The sequence below is a fragment of the Sycon ciliatum genome, chromosome 3, assembly GCF_964019385.1.
Source record: "Sycon ciliatum chromosome 3, ocSycCili1.1, whole genome shotgun sequence".
In the NCBI taxonomy this organism is placed as follows: domain Eukaryota; kingdom Metazoa; phylum Porifera; class Calcarea; order Leucosolenida; family Sycettidae; genus Sycon; species Sycon ciliatum.
Window position 1 is genome coordinate 30,174,997 of NC_088645.1, and position 25,549 is coordinate 30,200,545.

The 25,549-nt window shown below is 46.5% G+C and overlaps 1 protein-coding gene and 1 long non-coding RNA gene across 3 annotated transcripts in view; both read right to left on the minus strand.

Annotated features, from left to right (window-relative positions):
* LOC135811948 (serine-rich adhesin for platelets-like) overlaps window positions 1–25,549 on the minus strand; it is a 186,851-nt gene that overhangs the window by 67,151 nt on the left and 94,151 nt on the right. The window contains exons 1-5 of one of the 2 annotated variants that reach the window (XM_065325227.1): window positions 12,218–12,313; window positions 12,080–12,132; window positions 8,766–8,843; window positions 618–674; window positions 49–363 (exon numbers count right to left, since the gene is read on the minus strand). The exons of the other annotated variant lie outside the window; for it this stretch is intronic. Of the exons in view, the coding sequence (XP_065181299.1) occupies window positions 49–363; window positions 618–674; window positions 8,766–8,778 (385 nt within the window). The 5' untranslated portion in view covers window positions 8,779–8,843; window positions 12,080–12,132; window positions 12,218–12,313. Of the gene's footprint in view, window positions 1–48; window positions 364–617; window positions 675–8,765; window positions 8,844–12,079; window positions 12,133–12,217; window positions 12,314–25,549 lie in introns of those variants that run through there. 2 annotated transcript variants of the gene reach the window in all.
* Window positions 14,460–16,415, minus strand: LOC135811947 (uncharacterized). Its single transcript, XR_010552727.1, has 2 exons — window positions 15,707–16,415; window positions 14,460–14,788 (listed from the first exon to the last, which is right to left on the minus strand). It is a non-coding gene; the product is annotated as an uncharacterized LOC135811947 (long non-coding RNA).

Below are 25,549 nucleotides of genomic sequence, written 5' to 3' on the forward strand. Positions count from 1 at the left end.
GAACTGTGGTTATTTGAAACAGTAAGCAAGATATCATATCCTACTTACCTACAATGTTGAGCTGATATGTGTCTGAAGAGTTGTGTGTAGCTGTTCTACAATGATACAGTCCAGTGTATGAAGTGTTCAGCATAGGACGTGCTGCGCTGTTCAACTGTACAACAGTAATTCCTGAGATGGCTGACTCAAACAACACTAGACTACCATCAGTCTTCTCTAGTCGAATGAATGGTCCTGATCCATCGGACACCAAGCATAGAGGTAAGTAGTCTGGAACATTGACTGTAGGTTGTCCATCACCAAAAGTCACTAGGTATGTTGTTGATTGTCCTGTACCAGCAGCACGTAGAGTGACAGCTTGACCTGCATGACCATACACATGGGTGCAGTGTTACAATACTAACTCAACACATGACTAGTGACAATGACCTGACAATACTATCACAATACTAACTCAATACATGACTAGTGACAATGACCTGACAAAGGTAGTATACTGCCACATATTGGTATTTGCCTTCACATCAACACCAGTAAAGCAAACAACATTGATATCAAACACACATGAAAATAATGACATTGGCATACCCAAATTCATCCACCATAATATATCTTACCATTGGAGCCAATCAGCAACAGGGGGCAGAAGAGCAGCAAGCAGCCAATCAGGACACCTTCACAGTGGGACACACGAAAAAGGAATTGAGACATTCGAGTGGCTAAGTGGTGCTGCCACAAGAACTCTTCTAAGGTGAGGTAATGTTGGCTTGATGGAGTTTTGTTCGTAGCTTGTTCTTGTACGTTGTGCCGTGGCTCGTTTGTAGACCCATAAATCGTGCCAATATTGGGCCAATATTGAGGGGTATGCCAATTTCATGGTTCCCTTCCAAAGATTTTGCGCTGGCTTTGGAATGCCGATCTACACCCCAAAACAAACCTACCTGCAAAATTTGAGCGAAATCTGAGAAACCGGCTTGCACATACGTTCTGGTTTTCTCAGACATGCTCTCTTAATGATACTCCAGGAACATTGTGGTTGCAACCTTATATTTTCCTTTGAATGCATTGGCAATGTGGTCAAATTGTACATGAGTAATAACCCTCATGCCACACAAGAGAGACGAGCCCATGGGGTGTCGCAAGCGTTTATTCAAGGCGCTGACGCCTGTTGGGAATTCCCTAGTAAAAGAAGAAGAAATCATAATAATAATAATAATAATAATAATAATAATAATAATAATAATAATAATATTCCAGCATGAATAATAGGGAGCTTTCGCTCTACATAATAATTATTACGTATGAAAATCCGTATGTCGTACACGCCGGGGAGCGAGGGCAACTTTCATACGTAAATCTCTCTATGGCTTTCCGTAGGAAAGCTGTTTCCTACGTTGGGGCCTCCATAGGACTTTTTGAAATATTTTTCGCATTTTCCGGATTTATCCATGGCAATGTTCAAGCCTCGCAAAACACGCAGTACACACCGTTCACCACGTGCAAAATACAATGGAAAACGCGGCTTCGGTTCACGGTGCATGCGGTGGACGCATGCAGCCAACGCGTCTCCAAAGCAACAATGCATGTTTAGCAGTCGTGGAGAAATCACGTAGAGAGAAACGCCACAGCGCTGATCTTTACGTATGAAAAATACGTGCAGTTCCTACGTTATTTTCACACGTAATTCCGTAGAGTGAAACCTCCCTAAACATGAGCCTGTGATCGGTAATCAAGTATGACGTACATGTACTCAGTATGAGGTCATGATTATTATGATGTACACATATCACGCATCAGAGAGGCAAGGACAGCAGAAGCGACCCACGGGGTCGTGCGCCGTCGGAACGGCTGCGTGTCCTATTAAGTTGCTTTGGCAGGGGAACACTAAATCTTAGTACACATAAGTGGTGAAACGAATATTCGAATATTCGAACATTCGTTCGGTTTGTCACATTCGAGTATTCGTTAAGTCACATTCGAGTATTCGTTACGTCACTTCGAATGCATACATGCACGCCGAACATGGCACACTGCAGTGCGTACAGCCTGCCTGTGACTTTGTACTGTATGCATGCACATGTATGTCCATACTGCACTGCCAATGGTGCACATAACATGTATGAACTTCGAAGTAGCCTTATGGGGCAGTACATTTTATGTAGCACAACCGTTCGCCATACCTAATAATAATGACAGTATCCATCATATGACTGGGAGGAGGGCATATTCGGCTAGTAGGTTTTGACATTCGTTTCACCACTAGGTCACTACACATGAATAGTGCAATGGTGTCGATGTGCGTGCACTATGCGGCAACCATCGGCAGCACCCGTGCCTCCTGCCTTTTAAATGGTGTGAGAGGGTGGAAAACAGTTTCTGCAGCGGGCAGGCACAACAAACAACTGGCGAATGCCGTTAACGTATTTCCTTGAGCAGCCGCTGCGGCCTGTATTCAAAACAAGCAAAATGGGTGTGGCCCTGAAAAATAGTTGTACGTCACAATGTACTTGCTGTATGCGTAGAGTTCACATACGATGTGCACTGTTGAACCTTTGTTGTCCAGCTACACTGTAGGCTAGTGCATCTTTATTTCTTTTCCTCTTGCACTGAAAAGAATATCATGTAATTCTGTAAGCCAAAACGGGCGAGGATGCAATGGACAGGGTGTGCAGAACCAGTTTGCGTGTTGCCAAGGTCAACATTCAGACCACCAATAAGCACAGTAGATGATTGACGACCTTGGCAAGCATACTCAATGTTCTCCTCGAAATCTTCCCAGTAAGCAGCACGCATGTTGGGTGGTTGGTACGCACATCCAACGAGTATGCTCTGCTCGCCAGTGCCAGGCCCAAGCCATAGTAGTTCTAAGGTCCCACATTCCAAGTCTAACCCCACCAGCAGCATTATGCTCAGCGCCAGCACCGGGAACAGCTCTTAAACACCACCCCCGGCACCAATCCCGATTACCTTCGACGTTCCTTCCCGTACTGTTCCCTTGAATTGTGGAACAGCCTCCCCGAGGACGTCTTTCCCCGTCTGGCCAATCACTCTCTCCACTTACAGCTTTAAAAAAATGTGTCAACCAACACATCTCAGACCCGCCATGGTCTTGGGACGTGCTTTGAAGCCCATCATGTTGATCGTCTCACTGTTCTTTCCAGATTGCACCTCTCGGCTTGGGGATGTGCATTGAAGCACCCCATACTAACGGTCTATACTGTCCTGTCTTGGTCACCACTCTCCCTGTTACCTTTTTTGTAATTTTTGTAAAATCCCGCCAGAGCGCCCCGTCTCTTCTACCCGCCCCTCCCCGACTTATTGTCAGGGACGTGATTGTTTGTATCCTCAAAGCTCTTTCCTACGTTGGGTCCTCCGTAGGACTTTTTTGAAATATGTTTTGCATGTTTCGGTTTGCAGTGCATGCGGTGGGCGCATGCAGCCAACGCTTCTCCAAGCAACAAGGCATGTTTAGCAGTCGTGGAGAAATCACGTAGAGCGAAACTCAAAAGCCCTGATTTTTACGTATGAAAATTAAGTGCAGTTCCTACGTTATTTTCATACGTAATTCTGTTGAGCAAAACCTCCCTACTATCTGTGACTGTGGCGGTCACCATTCAATGTCGCGTCCTCCTCTAACAGTACCCCAACTCTCTCTCTCAGCTCTCTTTTAATCTGTCTTTTCTTACTCTTTTTTTGTCATCTTTCCTCATGGTTAATTGCTTTTCAAGAAAATAAAATTTTAAAATTAAAAAAAATCTGCGACGTATGGCTATCGACTTATGACAGTAGACACACACACTTCCACCATGCAGTCGGCGGTTTTTACGAAAAAACATACAGTTAGGAATTGAAATCTCGCCATCAGATACTGAAGGTTTAAGCCAGGTCTCTGCAATTCCAAACAGATGTATGCCACTTGAGGACATGAACTCCTTGACTTCAGCTACTTTAGTGCGCAAACTACACACGTTCAGAAACGCAATTGCTGCTGGCAGATCCATGGGTAATGATTCAGCCCATAGCCTGTCCATCCCCAACAGACTCGTTGGCGACGGAATTGGAAAGGTTATTGGATTCATGTCGGGGCGTCTTGGTGTCCTCAAACTTCCACTGCCTGGCTATGTGAGTGGTGTGCTTATGTCTGGATCTTTTTAGAGCATTTCTTTGATACTGTCCCTGCGATAACAGCTTTCAATACTTCGTAATTCCAGAATGAGTTTTGTCATTACCAGTGCAGTGACACGGGAAATGTGAATTCTGGTAGTGAGTCAAAATGTACAACAATCAGCACAAAATGGCTGATGTCATACTGACATTCAACATCCTGATGCCTAGCTGCATCACATTAGGAACTTCCAAGTTGGAAAAAATGGTGGTTTAAAAGACACTAGTGCAGAAATAACTCAGCCAGTAGTACCCCCGGCCCAGTACACAACATGGTGCCGCTTTAGCTCTGAAGAGGGAAGAACAATTACAAGCTTTCCTGGACAATTCACTTAGGAACAGCTGATACAACTGACAGACGCGGCGACACAGCCTCAACAGTCGTGTAGACAAACACAAGAACATGTGGACTTGCAGCACAAACACCCAAACAGGCTCAGTTCACCTGGCCAAAAACAATACCACTGCCACAATATCAGCATAGCACCGGCAATACATCACACATACACAGGGGTGAATGTCATGAGCGATGAAGTTGACTGTATTTTAAATACGGGTACTACATTCCACAAAGAGAAAGGTTGCGGAAAACCTCAGATTATCCTGACACCGGCCAAACAACCCCCTTGATTGGAAACAAGCAGAATCAGCGAAGCGGACATTGGACGTAGTCATGAACAAAAATAAAAGATGGATAAAAAAGTTGGATAAAAGTTTCCGAACACGTTTTCTAGAGACATTCATCAGGGAAAACACGTCTCAATACTGAAATCTAGGAATGAACAATGATATATACATGGAAGAGTACGTCCAACGTCCGCTTCGATGATTCTGCTTATTGCCTTATTAAAGTTTTTAGGGAGGTTTCGCTGTACGTAATTACGTATGAAAATCCGTATGTCGTCCGCGCCGGGGAGCGAGGGCAGCTTTCATACGTAAATCTCTCTACGGATTTCCGTAGGAAAGCTCTTTCCTACGTTGGGTCCTCCTTAGGACTTTTGAAATATTTTTCGCATTTTCCGCATTTGTCCATGGCAACGTTCAAGCCGCGCGAAACACAAGGTACACACACCGTACACCACGTGCAAAATAAGATGGAAAACACGGCTTCGGTTCATGGTGCATGCGGCGGGCGCATGCAGCCAACGTGTCTCCAAAGCAACAATGCGTGTTTAGCAGTCGTGGATAAATCACGTAGAGCGAAACCAAGCAGCTCTGATTTTTACGTATGAAAATTCCGTGCAGCTCCTACGTTATTTTCATACGTAATTCCGTAGAGCGAAACCTCCCTATTGTCTCCGCGCCGCTTATTTGATTGGAAACCTTTTTTTGTTTTTGTTTTACTATGTTCACATAACCAGCTCGAAAAGACTAAGGAAAGACAATGTTGTGCTGCATTGAACTGTGTATTGCACTGTTGAAGGCAGATCGCCGATCTGAATTTTACATGGGCTGTGTTTACATGAGGCGTTTCAACCCGGTTTGAGTTCGATCCGGGTCAGGTTTCAACCCGCCATGTACACAAAATGAATGGCGCGTTTACATGACGCATTGCGCTTGACCCGGGTTGAAATTTTGCCTCCGGGTTGATTTCAACCCGGGTTAAGAAAATGGTACTAACGTACTTCTGCGTATCTCGCGCCAGGTTTGAACAGCACTGCATATGCAAATTTCACGCGAACGGATTCACGTGACCATACAGGACTCTAGAAGTGGACTTTTGGCGGCATATCAGTATTTGACCCGGGTCAACTGTCTTCATGTAAACGCTCACCTATTTTGTCTATCGTACAGACTTTCAACCCGGGCTGAACTCGACCCGGGTTGAAATTTCTCAGGTAAACACAGCCATACAAAGTTCTTTAGACTTTCGAAATTAACCCTCTCAGTGCCACATATGTACATGCGACTTTAGTATGTGTGTATAAATAAATTCGTATCTCCACTTCTACACACAGGAGAGTTACAACGACCACTCTACGTGTTCAGAAAGACTTTGGCTATCGACTCATCACATCGTTTTGCGTCCGTGAGGATAGATATCGCTAGGGCGAAGCCTGAAGCACGCGCGCTCGGACAAACAATTGTCGCCGGTAGAAAACATGACGTATGCGCATCGCGGGTTTCTCTATTTCTTTCGAGGCAACCCATGCATATAGGGTATCAAAACATCGAGATTTTCAGTGACTTTCAGGCCAACTTTGTCCGAATTTCGTGCGTTGAAAGTTGACTGCACCACGATCGCGCGCCTGAGAAAGTGCAGATGCTACGAAAATGCAGAAAACGGACTTCACCCAGGCGCCCTCGCGAGGAAGACTATTTTCGCTGCATTTTCTCTTCACAGCTGTCTGCCTGGCCACGATGTCTTTCCAGAGAGCCATCATTTTTAAGGATCCATGGATATACAGCTGAGCTATGAAAAATTTGAGTTCAGCCCAACTCAGAAAAAATTGAATGTTTCTGACCCCTTTGGCACAGAAAGGGTTAAAGGGGAAGTTCACCCTAAAATCAAAATTTCAGAACCTGTATGGAAAAATCCACTGATTCCAATAGCGAAAGTCCGAGGTTGATCTGAGCAACCGTTCTGGAGTTATAGCATCTGGAAGTTTAGACTAAATTCGATGATGTCATAATGACATCATAATTTTTGACGTCATTGAGATAAACTGATTTTTCAAAATTTGATATGGGACATATGACACCTTACTGGTATCTAAACTAGAAACATATCGCCAGAAAGCAACGAAAACGACATAAATTGGCTATTCACCATCTACCGTACTCGCGTAATTAGTGCCCCTGGGGCACCATTTTTTTTCTAGGGGTCAAACGGGTGTACCTAACGAACGGGTAATTTTCTTAACAAGCGGGTTAACAGGTACCCTTTAGCAACCCTATTAATTTTTTGTGCATTTCTCACATAAAATCATGATATAAAATTTGTATATTGTCAGGTTGTATTTTGATGATTTTTAAATTTTGATGCCACATTATGATTCGCAATTGATTTGTGTCCCCTAATAACATGATGGCAATGAAGTTCCAAATCATGTATTTTGACTTTTTGATACATGTACGCAAATCAACTGCAGCTTGGTGTGATTCAAGCCATGCAAGGACAGAATAGTTTAGCAAAAGTTCCGTGATCTCGAGCAATCCTATTTTGCTATGCTCGCAGAGAACTGGTACTCTTCGCATTCAGAAGATGTTCGCACCCATAGCTGGGTTGCCTGACACAGCTGATGTGCTGCTGGCCAGCTAGCTGCTAGCGAGAGTACATAACAAGAGTGTGCAACTCCTATCTTGAGCTGCGATGGGTTCACCCACGGCGGAATTTTTTTATTGCGTCATTCTTTGGCTGAAGTATGATTAAGTGCGTATGCTTTCCTGCGCATGTTTTGTAGATACAGGGAGAGTTTATCGGGTTCAGGACACATCGATCTATCGTCCGTTGTTCTGCTTCGACTATCGTAGGTGTAGTATATAAATTCTTTGTACTTTGATCTCTGGCTACGCATGATGGCATCAGCAAGCCAAACAGCCGCCAAAGACTGATGTCATAAAAAAATTCCGCCGTGGGCTGGGGGATCTCGAGTTGCACACTCTTGGTTATGTACTCTTGCTGCTAGTGCTAGCTCGTGGAACTCGTGAAACGAATCTTCACAAATCCGTAATCTTTTGTGCAATACTTCGAACTACTTTTCAGCTAAGCCAAGCTCGTCGATTGAAGGAACAAACTACAACCATGAGTATCATAGCTACCACCAACGGACCTCACCGTGTGTGACACTCCGACTGGTCTCTCAGCCTGGTGACACTACAGATAGTTCATCTTCAAGCACTGTGGCAGGTTCGATGTCGGAGAACCCCCGTAACCTTCCTTCTAGTAACTCTGCTGCTGCAGCTTTTTTATTTTATTTTATTTACAAACGGGTACCCTTTTCAGATGGGGAAGTATTCAAGAGAGGGCAGTATTCAAGACAGGGCACTATTTTTTCATTGCTGGTACATTTGCGTCATCCAGCATAAAACAAAGAAAAACAGAGCCTAAAGTGTGCTGTAAACGCTCACGACTCCACAGAAACGGGAACAAGACCTGCGATTTTGTTCCTTAAAACACTTTTTTTTACTACGTTCACATAACCAGCTCGAAAAGAATAAGGAAAGACAATGGTACGGAGACCAGTGCAAAGCAATGGCCAAGAACATTAGCAAAAGAACACCAAACTTGCACGTGGGCTTGGTTACAAGACCGGGGGGGGGGGCACTATTCAAGAGAGGGCTTTATTTTTCACTGGCTCTTGGAGACTAGGGCACTATTCGAGATAGGGTACTATTCAAGAGAGGGCTCTAATCGCGCGAGTACGGTATTCCCATACAAAGTTTATCTCTGTGACGTCACAAGGATGGGCAAATTATGACGTCATCAAGATGTCACAGAAATTGGCCAAAACTAGAGTATGCTATAACTCCGGAACGGTTTCTCCAATCAACGTGGGACTTTCACCATTGGAATCAGTGCATCGTTTGCTACAGTTTTTTTTAGGATTTTAGGGTGAACTTCCTCTTTAATAATATAATAAATACCGATATGGACTTACCAGCAGAGGCCATGGTGGAACCTTGATGAACCTCAAAAATCGAGAAGAAATCTTGAAAAGGAGAGAACCGCCCACACACTGGCACACACTGGCACACACACACACACACACACACACGCACACACACACACACACACACACACACACACACACACACACACACATGCACAAAGCACCAAGCACAAACGCACACACACGCACAAACACACACACATGCACAAACAAACAAACACACACACACACACACACACACGAAAAAAACACGAAATTTAGAACAGAACACAGAGCTATCCAACTGCATATAGGATTCGAACCCAACACAAATGTACATCACAGTATTGACTGTTCTTCTGTGTACAAGATTTTAGCCTATTGCTAGATCACAAAACAATGTACTTGAAGGATTTCCATTGATGGATTGGTTGATTGATAGATTATGATTGGAGTGGTGACCAAAGCCCAATGGGTTTTGTGATTCTCCAAGAAAGCGCCGATGCCATGATAATCAACAGGAAACTTTACCGCATGCATATACACGTGCACCACTCAGTGCCCTGACCCCTACACATGCACATATGCGTGCCCCCCCCCCCCCCCCTACAGATGCACTCTCCCCCCCCCCCCCTACACATGCACTCTCCCCCCCCCCTACACATGCACTCTCCCCCCCCCCCCCCCCTACACATGCACTCATGCGTGCCCCCCTACACATGCACTCCCCCCCCCCCCACACACACATGCACTCTCCCCTCCCCCCCCCCCCTCTAAGCGGGATTCACAGAAGCTTTTTTTGCGATGCGACACGCGATGCAACAGCCGCGAAACTGGGGAATCCCCAAGTCGCAGCCATCTCTCACTCCACGGAACTTCCGCAACTGGGCCATCGCAGAAGTTGAGCTTTGCTCTACTTTTGCGATGCGACAAGCGATTTGGCGTACGATTTTATACAGCAAAGTTGTACAAAGGTTCAAGAGTGGCCCATAAATTTGTACAAGTTGTACCAAACCGCGCGAAAACCATGGTGACGTACCCAACTGCATTGAACTTCGCGCCAAATCAGCAAGGCGTTGTCGCATCACTGACTTCTTCTGTGAGTGGTATTTCGCGAGTTCGCATCGCACGCATCCGTCGCAGATCACGTCGCATCACGTTTCGCATCGCAAAAAAAGCATCTGTGAATCCCGCTTTACACATGCCTGCCTCCCCCCCCCCCCATACACATCCACTCCCCCCCCCCCACACACACATCCACTCCCCCACCCCCCCCCCCCCACACACACACACATCCACTCCCCCCCCCCCCCCCCCTACACATCCACTCCCCCCTCCCCCCTACACATCCACTCCCCCCTCCCCCATACACATCTACCCCCCCCCCCCCCTACACATCCACTCCCCCTCCCCCATACACATCCATCCCCCCCCCCCCCCCCCATACACATCCACTCCCCACTCCCCCATACACATCCACTCCCCACTCCCCCCTACACACCCACCCCCCCCCCCCCCCACACACATCCACTTCCCCCCCTCCCTACACACTTCCACCCCCCCCCCCCCTACACTTCCACCCCCCCCCCCCCCTACACATCCACACCCCCCCCCCCCCCCCCTGCACACTCACACCCATCCACTCGCACGTGCACTCCTCCTCTACACATACACTGGCATGTGCGTTCCTCCTCTAGACATGTGCATGCACCCTCTCCCCTTCACCGTTCCCCACCCATACGCACACTAATGCGCATGTCGGTACACACACACACACACACACACACACACACACACACACACACACACACACACACACACACACACACACACACACACACATGTGTTCACACATATCCTCACACGTGTACATTTACGTACACACACCATGTACCATGTATACGCCCGCCGCAAGAGAAGCACGCAAATCTGCAAATGCACTGAATGTGCACCCACAGATTTTCTCTTATAGCAACGATAGCGAACAAGATCTGAATGAGACAGATCAAGACTTGCTCCAGATAACTATCTAATCCACTCAAGTGGCGAAGCCACGTGAATAGACCACCAATGCACACCTGGTCTACACCACACAGTGTATATCGGCATAAAACGGCCCAAGACATTTACCTATGCACACCCTACACTTGCTGGGGTAACCAGTATAGACAGCACGTTGCTTTGTTAGCAGCAGACACTAGATGCACTTGTACCTTGAAGTGAAATTGGAGTTCCTTTACCAACCAGCCCCGGCTACTGAGTACTGGGAACCCAGAGCCAACAGACATACCAACAACCTCAGCCATGAAAGCACACACACACGCACACACATGCGCCCACACGCACACACATGCAAAGATTTGTTGTGTAGCACATGATGACTGTATCGACAATTTTCTGAGGGAAACTAGTAATTATTTGATCACAAGCCACATGTCCCTACTTCATTGCCACATTGGTTATGTTGTTTGTGGACTTTTAATTCACTTCACCTTATGCCGTACAAAGCACTCTTGTAGACCAGTATTAGAAACTTTCTCAAGGTGCAGCAAATGTCGCTCCTCCACTACCTGTTCATGCACTGGCAGCCTAGCACAGGTGGTGGGCAGCACAGGGTAAAGCTACAGTGTACAACGTGCAGTGTGAATGCAACGACCACAACCTACATACTTCAAGTACAAACGCAACGTGCAGCGCGCAGATTTGCCAAAACCTGTACACAATACGACCCAATTTCCTGATATTGTAGCGAATCTGCCCACCAGAGATGGTTAGAATGCTCGTCAGGTTTCCCAAGTGAAGGAACAATAAATACATGTACATGTACGTGTATCAGCACTTGGTTCACAATCTCAGCTTCTTGCCCCCAAGTGACAAGTAGCTGAAAAAGGAAAGTTGAGGTACGACGTACAACTGGACTAGATTGTAGGTGATCACGAGTTAGTGTTTACCGCATGCTGGTTGGGTACGTCAGCAATTTCCATTCCCACAAGACCCTACCTACTACAAGGCATAGTGAGGCGGAAAGGACACGAGCGTGAATCCTCCCTCTAACTATTTTGCTCACGGCTTGCCCATTGACTAGACCAGCCACCGTGAACCCGTGAGCCTAAAACCTCTTCCTGACACACAGAAAGTTTGACATACTGTTAGTTGTTGCAGACAGAAGAACCCATCAATACACGGGATACGCTCTACAAGAATGACACCGGCATCATAGCTCACACAGCCATGGAGCCAATAGAGAATACCGCGGGTTGAAACGAAGCACAAGTACGATATAGACCATGAGAGGGGGACTAACCACAGCAGCAGAAACTCACCGAGAGGAGGACGACGGACAGTAAGTAGACGAAAGTGACGATCCAAAAACGGTCTGCGAGCAGAGTAGAGAGACTGACTTAGCTAGAGACTGAACAACTATCACCAGCACTTGATACTTCGTGGCAAACAGCACTCACCACACACACGTCCGTGAAACGGCTTAGAAAACAGATCTACTTCTTCTTCTCTCCTCTACTATGGATAAGAGTGACGCTGTTGTTGTCAGTGGTCTCTTTTCTTCTCCTTGCGTAGCCCAGCTTTTGGGTCTTCCGGAAATCAAGGTTTGCAGGATTCCATCCTGAGAAACATGCCAAATTCCTGCACTCTTTCAGATTAATTTCGGTTTCGACCGATGTTTGGACCGATTTCTTTTGTGTGTTTGAGCCAATTTTGTGAAGTTCCTGAGTCTCGCTGTCACATGATAATGTAGTGCATATTTGCACAGCGCACCGTATATCGGCAAGCCATATTTCGCAAGCAATAAGCACTTACCGTACTGGCTTTCCGCATTCACAATGGACTCTTGAACTCGGTCGTACCACATGTGCACAGCGTACGTCGGACCAACGCTTTCGGTACCCCAGTTTGTACATGCGTCAGCTCTTTTGCATATTTGGCATGCGCATTGCGCACTGGATCAGATCATGGACTCGCCCAGCATGTACTCGGGCCTACGGCCCTCAGGCTAACCTGTCGGACAAGCCATAAGGCCCTCCCTGCATGCCATGCACTAATGTAGAAGAGCTCGTACCGTATATACGCACCTTTAAAGGGGAACTCCACGAAAAAATGAAAATTTGATAGCCTGTAGAGTTTCGGGCGCTGAGTCGAATGGTCTTGGTCCGAAGTCTCTACGAGAAAGCGTTCTTGAGATATTTCAATTTTAGCCACGCCCCATACCAATGTATGTGTGACGTCATTGTGGCATGTGCGAAAATACTTGGATTTTGAATCTCACTTTCTTCAGGACGAAAGTCACTTCAGAAAGTAGTTTGCCAAGTCGCCTGAGCCGCTGCAATGCCAAATTGTTGTGTTGTTGATTGTGCCAGTATCACATCATCCTCCTGGGGTTAGTTTTCTCAAATTCCCAAAGGATGGAGACCTGGCAAAGCGCCGAGATGTTGCAATGCGTCGTGAAAATTTCAAGCCTATTTTCGCAGCACGAGCTATGTTTGCTCGCTGCATTTATGATCCAGAGGGACTTGAGAGCTGAGTTTTGACGAGTACGCCGTCCAGGAAAGCCCTCATCAGTGTACCAGTGCCCTCCGAACCGTGAGCCTCCAGCAAAGCGAACTCAACAAGCTGCAACTGAGAAAGCAGGGCGAGATACGTCCCATCAGGATCAGAAGAGTACATCACCCCATCAACTCCGACTGCAGCTAGCTGATGAACGATATTACCCCAGTAACTTTGCGCATACCAGTACTCAAACTGTGCACATCTGTCATCAACTGGGACGCAAACAGACAGACCCCCAGCAAGTACGAAGGTTACAGAACTGTTTGCTTGCGATGTGCAGGCAGCATGCACGACGAACTGTCTCACCACTCCTGCCAAACTGAACCAGTGTAAGTTGATTGCGTGGATATGTCTCTATTTATAACAGCTACCCTACTTCTAGGCATGGTTGCATGAATACCATATCACTCAGAGCAGTTGTTAGAAGTCTGGACAGCCTTGGAATAGTGCAAGTAAAGTGAAACAAAAATATATTACACTCCGAGTTCCACGCTTGCGGGATCACCAGGCCAAAAAAATCTAATTTCGAACAAGGAATGGGTTCTGGTTGTATGCGAAAGAAAAGTAAGTGAAGACCTATTGTGCAAGGAATACAGTGGGAACTACACATATTATACACATGCACTCACACCATCACCCACATGCGCGCGCGTGCGTGTGCGTGCACACACACAAACACAACAACACACACACATACGCACCCACATACTCAAACTCACTCGCACGCACGCTAGCCTAAGGATAGTACATATGCTGTAGTAGTGGTATACTTAGTGAAATGACTATGTGTACATCTAATGACGCCGCCACTCCACGCCAGAAGACAACAAACATCTGCTGCAACATTTTTGCTCCCGTCTCTTATGGGCAACACAGGGAATGAAACGAACAATGCAATTGAGAACAAGAGTCGTCCTGTACGGTGAAGTTTCCATTTTCCCATACAGCAGTATATTGTCTAAGCAAGTGTGTTTTCTCCACATTCTTTTTGCCATGCAGGTATATCACAGTGTCATGCCAAACTACATTCTCAAACGCATTCGTTTCTCAATTCTGGGGATGATTGGACACGCACATCTCGCAGCTCTTGACGACGTCAATGTCAACCGTCGCCACAGCACAACCAAAAAGACCGTGATAGGAAGGTATAAAGTCCAGTTCTCAAAGCATAAAGAAGACTGTGGCCAAATAGAAAATTATACGACAGAAAGAGCTATGAGTATGTTGACAAGCTCATGTGTGAGGTGGTAGCGGTTGCAAATGGCAACCTCCATGTTCCTGCCTTGGAGAAGCGTGTTTCCCTGCCAAATTCCAGGTGGAAGCCTCCTGAGAAGGCTGAGGTGGTGCAGGATTTGCATATCTTTGCCTGATGGTATTCACAACGCAGGCTGGAAGACGACAACGAACGTGCTTGCCCAATTTGCCGTGTACATAGTGTGTACTGCCTGTGTGCCGCATAGCGTAGAGATCTACACAAACACAGAATGTCATATGGAATGTGTATGATGAGTGCTTGTACACATACCACATTGCTGTACCGTAATAATTATTATAGTCAAATACTCATTTACTCTACATATGCGCTGTATTGCACCTACCGGTACCTACCTGCACTTTCAGTGCGCGCGCCATACTAATTTAGTGTCCACTGGTACAAAGATGGAGGGTCTTGTAGAATTTACCATAATTGCTGATTTCAAATTGAATTCCAATGATCTGGGGGATGAATACTGATTAGGACGCGTTCGATTACCTACTAGTACAGAGATGCCTTGGTCAGAAAGTACAGATTTCTTACTCTCCTGCCAGAATTTGTGCATTATTTTGGTGTACGCTTTCTTGACCCCACGCTTGTACGTTGCATGCCATGGTATACTAGAAAACGAGTTTATTGACAAAGTCTATCGCTTGAAACGATAAAGTATGGGTTCGGGTGTGATCAAATGCACCCATGGTGCTCATAAACTGTGTGCAGTGCTCTCTTCACCAACAGAACACTACCTACCATACTTTGTAGATCTTGTACCAATCCAAGGGAAAATGACAAAGACAAATGTGAGTCATGCATGAAAACTTGTGATAGCACGGTCTATAGTACAGAACACCGTTGTTCGTGCTATGCCTGACAACAATAATTAGTTACACACAAAACATTACGCGCATCGATCCTCACAAGATAAGTCAAGACATACTCGGAGCAAAGAGAAATTTGTTTGTGTCATGCATGAAACATGTGATAACTACCAGTACAATGTCTTTCTTGTGCGACGCCTACTGTAGTGTAGTGCGCCTGACAACAATAAATTTCCCCCAAAAATAAGAATAAGTGTATCATGCTGATACGCGATCCTCACAAGACAAGTCAAGGCAAACTAATTGAGGCTTACCTAATGTCAGACTCTTCTGTCACTGGCATTGGCGGCTTCTGCATGTCGAGATAACCTCGAAGAGCAGTGATGAGCACAGCCTAATGCAAGGATACGATCTCGTAATCTGCGAGGTCCGCTACGCAAGAAACCTTGGGCCGTCTTGTCGACAGCGACGGCAGCATCCTACCAGCAAAATCATTCCCGCGGGCTGGGCATGGCTATACACTTTTGTCCACGCTCGCACCAGTCGGAGTCCAAAACGAATCGAGATTCTGGTGGCCAAGCTACTCGTCTTCTGTCGGACGCAGCTGCTGACGCATCTTCTTCCTCCACATTTGTTACACGCGATGGCAGCTCCTCAGCAGAGTATCTGGGCTCCCTGCCCCAACCATACGCGGCGGTGGGCTGTTGGTCGTCCTCACTGGCCTCAGCATCGCTGCCTTCATTGCTGGGGACAGAGGATTGTTCGGAATCGCCCATCTTCCCTTGAAATACCAACTAAAATTAGTGCTTGTAGACTGGCGAAGAGAAACGACTTTGCCACAATGACGTAGGCAGCCCGTGATGATGTAACCAAATGGCCGCATGACGTCAGGGCGCGGCCCCCGTTTTTGCAATTTCAAAGTGAAATATCTCAAGAACGCTTCGTCGTAGAGACTTCGGACCAAGACCATTCGACTCAGCGCCCGAAACTCTACAGGCTATCAAAGTTTCATTTTTTCGTGGAGTTCCCCTTTAAAGCCATGGGGGGGGGGGGGGGTATATTCGATTATAAGGCCAGTCTCAGTTATAAAGCCATAGTATTTTTGTATTGTATTATACTCAATCTGCGGACAGAACTGTTTCGTCCTTTGTGGACTCGTCAGCGCAGCACAGAGGAAATGAGGCCGAACCTGATAGCAATGGAAATAAAAATTTCCAATCAGGCCCGAACGTACCTTGCCAGAGTGCTCAAACTGACAAGTCAGTGAGCTTTTATTATAAATTACCGGTATTTAAGGATTTCCCAAAGGCGCTGGGCCTGTCGATCGAGAGGATCTCTTGATAGGCTTCATAAATGAAAATTAATGACATTTGAAGTATATTTTGAAAAAATAAAGGAATACGTGTAACAGGTAGGCGAGTGGTAGGCGCGGTGCAATCAACCCACAAGCTTTTATTATTGTTCTCTCAGGTACACACCTTGGATATAATATAAGTAAAAGAAGAAGCGGCAAAGAAATAACTTTCTCTCCGGGGCACACCTAAAGGTTAAATACCGTAGACGGGCGTAGACGGGGACGCAAGCGTACAAACCGGCTGCAATTCGAGTGTGAACAGGAGACGCCGTCGTGCGCCGACTACTCCCGATTCGTACTTGGACATTTTTAGCATTTCGAACACTGCGCTTCCCATGATAACTCACAGAATGGCTAGCACTTGACTTGAGTTGAATTTTAGCAACATACTAGTAAGATCTCATGTCACTTATTGTATTTAGGGATAGTTCAGAAGCGTGACAGACGAATTATTCTATCATTTCCTGGGGCTATTATTTGAATGCCACAACTTTCAGAGCTAATTTTTTAGTCTTCATGAAAAACTGGTATTGTGAACTTGATTTCGCTTCTTTGAAGGAGAAGTAATTGAAAAGAAGTCCCGAAAAACGAGAAATTAGGTCCGAAAGTCACCCCGTCACGGACCGTGCCTTATGACTCGTGCCGTTCGACGTCGAACGTCGCAATGACTGCTGCATGTCGTGTCGTACGAATCGTACAGGATTTTAAGCCTAGTTCACATTCGACGCAACGCCGACGGTACGGGACGTAAGGGCTTGTCGGGAGGGCTGGGGTGAGCTGTAAAATCCTGTACGATTCGTACGACACGACATGCAGCAGTCGTTGCGACGTTCAGCGTCGAACGGCGCGAGTCATAAGGCACGGTCCGTGACGGGGTGACTTTTGGACCTAATTTCTCGTTTTTCGGAACTTCTTTTCAATTATTTCTCCTTCAAAGAAGCGGAATCAAGTTCACAATACCAGTTTTTCGTGAAGACCAAAAAATTAGCCCTGAAAGTTGTGGCATTCAAATAATAGCCCCAGGAAATGATAGAATAGTTCGTCTGTCACGCTTCTGAACTATCCCTAAATACAATAAGTGACATGAGATCTTATGTTGCTAAAATTAAACTCAAGTCGTGCTAGCCATTCTGTGAGTTATCATGGGAAGCGCAGTGTTCGAAATGCTAAAAATTTCCAAGTACGAATCGGGAGCAGCTGGCGCACGACGCCGTCTCCTGTTCACACTCGAATTGCAGCCGTTTTGTACGCTTGCGTCCCCGTCTACGCCCGTCTACGGTATGACAAGTTGGATCGATCCAACTCTTCCCGTCGCTTCCCGATCTGTACGGTAGTACGGTTGCGTTCCCGTTCCTGGTGTTCACATTGGACGCCGTCAGACCGTCCCGTCGCTTCCCGTCGATCCTCACTCCGCGTCCCGTCGCGCCCCGTCGAATGTGAACTAGGCTTTACAGCTCACCCCAGCCCTCCCGACAAGCCCTTACGTCCCGTACCGTCGGCGTTGCGTCAAACGTGAACTAGGCTTTATGCAACAGACGCTGTACACTTACATACGGAGATACACATCAGGTAAAGTTCCGTATTAGCTCCGTATTACTTCCGTATTAGCCATGCAGGGATACTACATAAGTACTATGCTAACAGCCCCGCAGGAAGGGTGAGGAAGTAGATTTATATGTAGAGGATATAACCCGAGTCAGAGGGTTATACCGGCTGAATATAAATCCCGACTGCGATAGCAGGAGGGATTTATATGAGGGTACGGTATAACCCGACTACGAGGGTCATATCCTACTTATGCCAGGTACCCCTACGCATTTCCAGGACAACGAACCTATTTGGAGATCTCCTACATCATGCAGTACATGAACATCTTCTGATGGTTATCAGTTGTCAATTGAAAGAATGGTCGAGCAAGATCAGAAGGAGATTCCTCCGTGGATGTTTGGCATAAGATTTCCTTTCAGTTCCAGTGCATATTGTAGCATCTTCATGATCTTGTCTTGAGTCGTGAGCGGTGCGGAAGTCGACTGAATTGCTGCGGTGCTGGAGTTTGTCGTTGAATCAAACTACCGTCACTAGTTAGATTACAGCTTGGACTCTTTGGGAGTAAGTGTTACTATAATTATGGTACAGTGCTGATTTTCACATGCGGCATCTTATAATCAGTTTTGCTTGCAAGTAGATGCATTTGCATACACTGTTTTGTATCACATTTCAATCCAATCTATTGTAGCCTTTTCCAATCGGGTTGAAGTACATGTAAACTGGTATTATAAACTTATTTACGAAGGAGACAGTCCGTTGATGATCTTCAACTCTTCGAAGTACAATGTACATTGCTGACCCATTCGGGATACTTCGTGGTTATTCGACGTTCTTTATCTTCAGATTCAGTATAATAGAATACTCTGTACTGTAGACGAATTCCAGGTCATTCTTCTTTTCCATTGTGTACTGTTCCTCGTCAGTGTGCCGTTCTGTGTGGAGTGTACACGCGCATGTGGTGTCCGTTGTGTCTGTTTATGTATGGTCCGTGCGCTGGAGTACTGCCGCCGTACAAGTTCACTGCCTTTCAGGCAGTGAACATGTACGGTGGCAGTGCCCTAGCGTACGTACCGTGCACCGGGATTTATATTCTATATAAATCCCGCGCGGGATTTATACTGGCCAATATAACCATGGCTAGACGAGCGCTGATTGGCTGAAAACAGGCCCTCCGTACCGTACCATGGTATAATGAAATTTCTGTGTGGACTTTGACTTTTATGGCATGTCGTAGTGGGTGAGTAATTTTGCATCTAAAATATCTAGGAAAGCAGCGGTATAATGCATAAATGGGAATGCATACAAGCAAGAGTCTTGATACAAGCAAGAAACCATAAACAGGTTATTTATATGCACTCTTGATGCAAACCAATGCCTTGCGCCTGCATTGCCCTGCAATGGCGCTACGATATTGATCAAGGGTTCCCTATAAGTGGATTTAGTTTTGCCCGAATGTCAAGTCCGCTACAAATTTTACAACGGAGCCGAAATCTACCTTCATGCACACGAGCTGCACGCCAAATATGGAAAATACAGTAACGACAAGATTTAAGAGTGCTCTTGGTAATGCCTATCGGTCGAGAGCATAGAATCTGATGTTTCGACTACAGAAGGATGAGAGTTTGTTGTATCACGGTATGCCGAATGGTACCGTTCACAGTTTTATTGAATGACAGTCCCACAAGGGCCAGGGGTCGTCGCAAAAGTTTTTTGTCGTCCCTGAAACGAACATGATTCATGGGGGGGGGGGGGGGGGAGGAGGGGTGCGAGCCAAAATCGCAAGTCGACCGACATGTACATGCATGCGATTTTCGTCCTCTAGCGTAGCAAGCTGTGTTCGTTTCAGAGGGAGGGGGGGGGGTCCAACTACGAAATGAACGATGTTCGTTTCAGGGACGACAGAAAGCTTTTGCGATGACCCCTACAAAAAGATAGTAAGATAGTAGATAGGTTCTGCTATTCTGCTCTACATGAAATGTAGAGAAATCACGTAGAGAGCAGGAGTCTGGGTTATTATTAGTATTATTATTATCATTATTATTGAACTCAGATGGAGAGCCAAGGTTTAATTTATACAAAAAAGAACGACCAAGGAACTACAAGTTACGCTATACTGTCCACTAACACCACCAGTTAGGGGCCGTCCAAGGTTACCAATCATATTTTCAAAACGAAAAGTTTTCGTTTGGGGGTGGGTGGGTTTAATGGAGTTTCGTTTTGAAAATAATTATTGAATGCAGATGAAGAATGCCCAGTAACTTCTGGGTACCGAAAATTGACATCAATATTTTACTGGAATTCGTATTACCTGCAGAAAAGGTGGGTGGGTGGGCATCGTGGGTGGGGGCTGAAAAATACTAAAACTTTTCGTTTCGTAAAAACAATCGGTAACCCCGGACGGCCCCTTACTAAACAATCAGCTCATGCGATAACATTGCACGACACTGACCGACGGTACTGACGTTCTACAACTAACAGGCTAACACTAACAGCTCTAGAACACCTTGCACACAGTACTACATTGTACAACCATGTAGTCCCATACATGATTGCACTACATTATCACATCAGCCCACGAATATCAGGCAAACTGCAACAATGAGAGGATAAAGTTTCGTTAATACGGGATGGCGAAGAGAACATACATTTATCTGCTATCGCATCAACAAACGCTTTCCCACTCGTCATTTTTGGTTTTGTTACTTCAACGTCCTTGTGTTCGCTTATCAAACTCTTGTCTCCCCGCTGCTCATCTTTTCCTCCCCGTGCGTCTATTGCGGCTTGGATTTTCTGCCCACGACATCGTTCCACAGACGCCAGTTGCCACTGAACTCGTCTGACTTACGGGATTCCTGGGACCCACGAGGCTCAGGCAGTGAACGACTGAAAGCTTCGTCATGGCAGCCTTCATCGCAGAGAACGGATGGGGAGCACTCCCTAGCTTTGCTGCTGTGGTGCAAGCGTTTACGATTTTGATTGACGCATCTACATTTAGCTGCTGCAGCATGTGCAGCGCACATACATGTACATGTGCGTAGTATGAACTCTTTTTTTTCTTCCGAAATGTCTGAAAACCTACGCGGGCGATTATTATTATTATTATTATTATTTAAATTTTGAATAGGGCAATCCCCACAGGCCTAAGATGACGAGAAACATAAAAAAAAACAAAGTATGGCCTTATAGAAATAACATACCGTCCGTCAGTGTCGTGCAATGTTATCCCATGAGCTGATTGTTTAGTAACTGGTGGTGTTAGTGGACAGTATAGCGTAACTTGTAGTTCCTTGGTCGTTCTTGTTTGTATAAATTATTATTATTTATTCATATTTTGATAGTGCAGTCACCTTGGGACTCGAGGTCTTTTTCGGTTTTTGCCCTTTTTCAAAACGCGGTGCAAATCTCGCGTTACGTGTAATTTTTAAAGGCAGGAAAATTTTGCGGCAAAATATCGAGGCGAGCGGAGCAGGATCTGTTTGGGCCTACCGAATTTGTGTGAGTTTCCCGAATTTCATCGAGTTTTATCGAGTTTGTTGGAAGATTTGATATTTTTTGCGAACTAAACCTGAATCCTGCCAGGCAAAATTTCACGTCACGTCGGACGTGTAACTTTAGTTCGCAACAAATATCAAATCTTCCAACAAACTCGATAAAACTCGATGAAATTCGGGAAACTCACACAAATTCGGTAGGCCCAGACAGATCCTGCTCCGCTCGCCTCGATATTTTGCCGAGCCTGGCACAAGAAACTTGATACTTCCGGAAAACGTTATCCTTTTCCCGTACAATCCCCTAAAACGTTCATAAAAATCGCAGGGTCGGTTTCTCAAAACGAGTTTCCAAGCACGTGTCCCTGAGTTCTTCCAAAATCATGTCGATCGACAGTGAATCCCAGTGATATTTCGGTGACCTGATCTCGTCCTGGGCAGTGTGTCCTGCTGAACGGGTAAGAAACAAGGAAATCCAAGTATCAGGCATCGATTTTACCCAACATCTCGATATTTTGCTCCCTCGATATTTCCGCTCTTTCAATTCTACGATATTTTGCCGAAAGAATTGCCGGCAGGATCTGTCTGGGCCTAAACTGCAGGCAGAAAGTGCCAAAATATGGAAGGGGAAATTCCCAGTACACATTCCACGTGATCTCTCCACTTGACGTAGAGCAGAACAGATTTTCTTTACGTTACGGGAACGGGAAGAGAGTTCCCAGGATTCTCCGCGTCGCATTCCCGTAATGTAGAGCAAAACCTCACTACAAGAAGTACACCACCCATGTACGCACGAGACGAATAATAGCGAGGTTCCGGTGTACGGTTTTCGTGCCAAAATCCATAGCGGCGCTACGGATTTTACGGCGCTACGGATTTTTTTTGGACGGCGCTACGGATTTTTACACCTCGTTTTCGAGTAGTAAAATGTTCCGGAGTACGGAACTTACGTGTTTGCGGTCATTGCCTAGGTTACGATCGCAAACATGTCACATTCTCACGCTATGCCTTGTTATTTTCAAATTTTTGTACCGAAATCAAAGCTTTCGGCGAAAAATCGATGTTTCTCGTGCCAAATTTGTACGCGAAAAATCTTTCTGCACTCGAAAACTCCCTACGAAACATTAACATGGTTCGTATGAAAGCCAGTCCACACGGATTCTCCATTCCGAAAAATTGTCTGGAGCACGCCTCGAAAAAATCCGTAGCGCCCAAACGCTGCGCTTTAATGCGACACACACACCACACACACCACACACACCACACACATCACACACATCACACACACCACACACACAAACACACCACGCACACCACCCACACTACACACACCACATACACCAACCACACCACCCACACCACGCACGAAACACACGCCACACACACCTCACACACCACACACTTCACACACACACACACCACCCACAGGGGCGGATCCAGGATTTGTCCAAGGGGGTTCAATTTTTTCCACTCTGCCCACAATGACGAAATGATGATATACACATGTATAACAAGTTCACACGTTTGCGTTATCGGTACAGCACTAATTAAATATGTAACTTCAGTACCCTTATTTTCAACACCCTGCAGCTAAAACATTATTGTAGCCACGCAGCACAACTTCCACAAGGCCTTGAAGAAAATTTCAATTTCCTTGCCGCAGAATAGCTGATTGGTACTTTCTCCAGCAGCTCATCTGTACTAAATAATAATTGTTGGTAATATTGTACTCCAAGCCGCCCGATGTTGACTCCACAGAACAGTAGGTTCCATAAGGCAGGCTTTCTGCATCTTTTGTGTCTCAGTCATAATTAATTGTCCCCAGTTCGGAGAAATTTTGATTATTGGATGATGGGACGTTGTTGAACTTCAAGGTGATTTTCAAAGTTTCGCTCTTTGTTTTACCTTCGACACTAGTGGCTAAACTTTTCTTTGGGTCGTCAACAAAAATCAATGGCAGCTAGTCTTCAGCCTGAAGCATCGCTTCGACGAACTCTAAGACAGCTGAAAAAGCACGAGCCGCGACGACAATACAGCACTGTACAGCCACTATTCAGAAACTAATATTTGAAACTTACTTTCGAAGTTTCCGAAGCAGCTCAACAAATGCATGCACCTCTTTCTCCTAAGAGAACGCGTAGCTGTACATTCAGTACAGATCTACTTTACTCAAGTTGTCTACATACAAATGTACATGTACAAGATAACAATGTACAATGTCGTCATGTACATCTACCAAGGTACATAGCTAGCGGACCGCTCTGGCCTGGGCCGACTGGGCCATAGCGTGGGGCTCGCACATCGTGATCGCATGCATGGGCACAGGTTAGTGGTCACACCCGAACTATGGGCGGAAAATATCAGGGGGTCGTTTGAACCCCCCCCCCCCCCCCGCCGACCCCCCCCCCCCCCCCTGGATCCGCTCCTGACCAACACAACACACACACCACACACACCACCCACACCACACCCAACACACACACACACACCAAACACACCCCACACACCCAACACCACACACACCGCACATCCAACACCACACACACCACCCACACACAACCCACACCACAAACACCCCACAGGTGCGTGCTCCGTATTGGTCCCTGGGTGCCCGGAACCCCCTTTTTTTCGCTCAAAATGCAGGATTTTGCTTCATTTCTTTGAAAATATTCCCGGGAGGCCCTCCGGAACCCCCCCCCCCCCTTGAAGGGCACCAGTGAACGCGCCTGCCACACATACCATCCACACCACCCACACCACCAACACTACACAAACAACACACCACACACACCACACCCCCACACCAACGAAACACCACACAAACGACCCACACCACACACACCACACACATCACCCACACCACACACACCACACACACTTCACACCGCATACACACCACACAAACGACCCACACCACATACACATCCCACACCACAAACCATACACACCACACACACCACACCCCCACACCAACGAAACACCACACAAACGACCCACACCACACACACCACACACATCACCCACACCACACACACCACACACATCACCCACACCACACACACCACCCACACTACACACACCACACACAGTACGCACACTACACACACGCCACACACACCGCCCACACACACAAACCACACACACAACACACACCACCCACACCACACACACCACACACGCCACACACACCACACACACCACACACGCCACACACACCACCCACATTACACACCGCATACACACCACAAAAACGACCCACACCACATACACCACCCACACCACAAACCAAACACACCACCTACACCACCCACCCACACAACACACACCACACACCACACACTACAAACACCACATACGCCACACACAGCACCCACACCACCCACACCACACACGAAACACACGCCACACAAACCTTACACACCACACACACACCACCCACACCACCCACACTACGCACACCACACACACCACACACACCACCCACACCACACACAAAACACGCCACACACACCTTACACACCCCACACACACCACACACACCAACCAAACTACGCACACCACACACCCCACACACCCCACACACACCACACACACAATACACCACACACACCACCCATACTGCACACACCACTCACACCACACACACTACACACGCGCCACCCACAGCAACCACACCACACACGCCACACACGCCACACACGCCACACACACCGCACACCACGCATGCCGCACACACTACACACCCGTCACCCACACCACACACACCA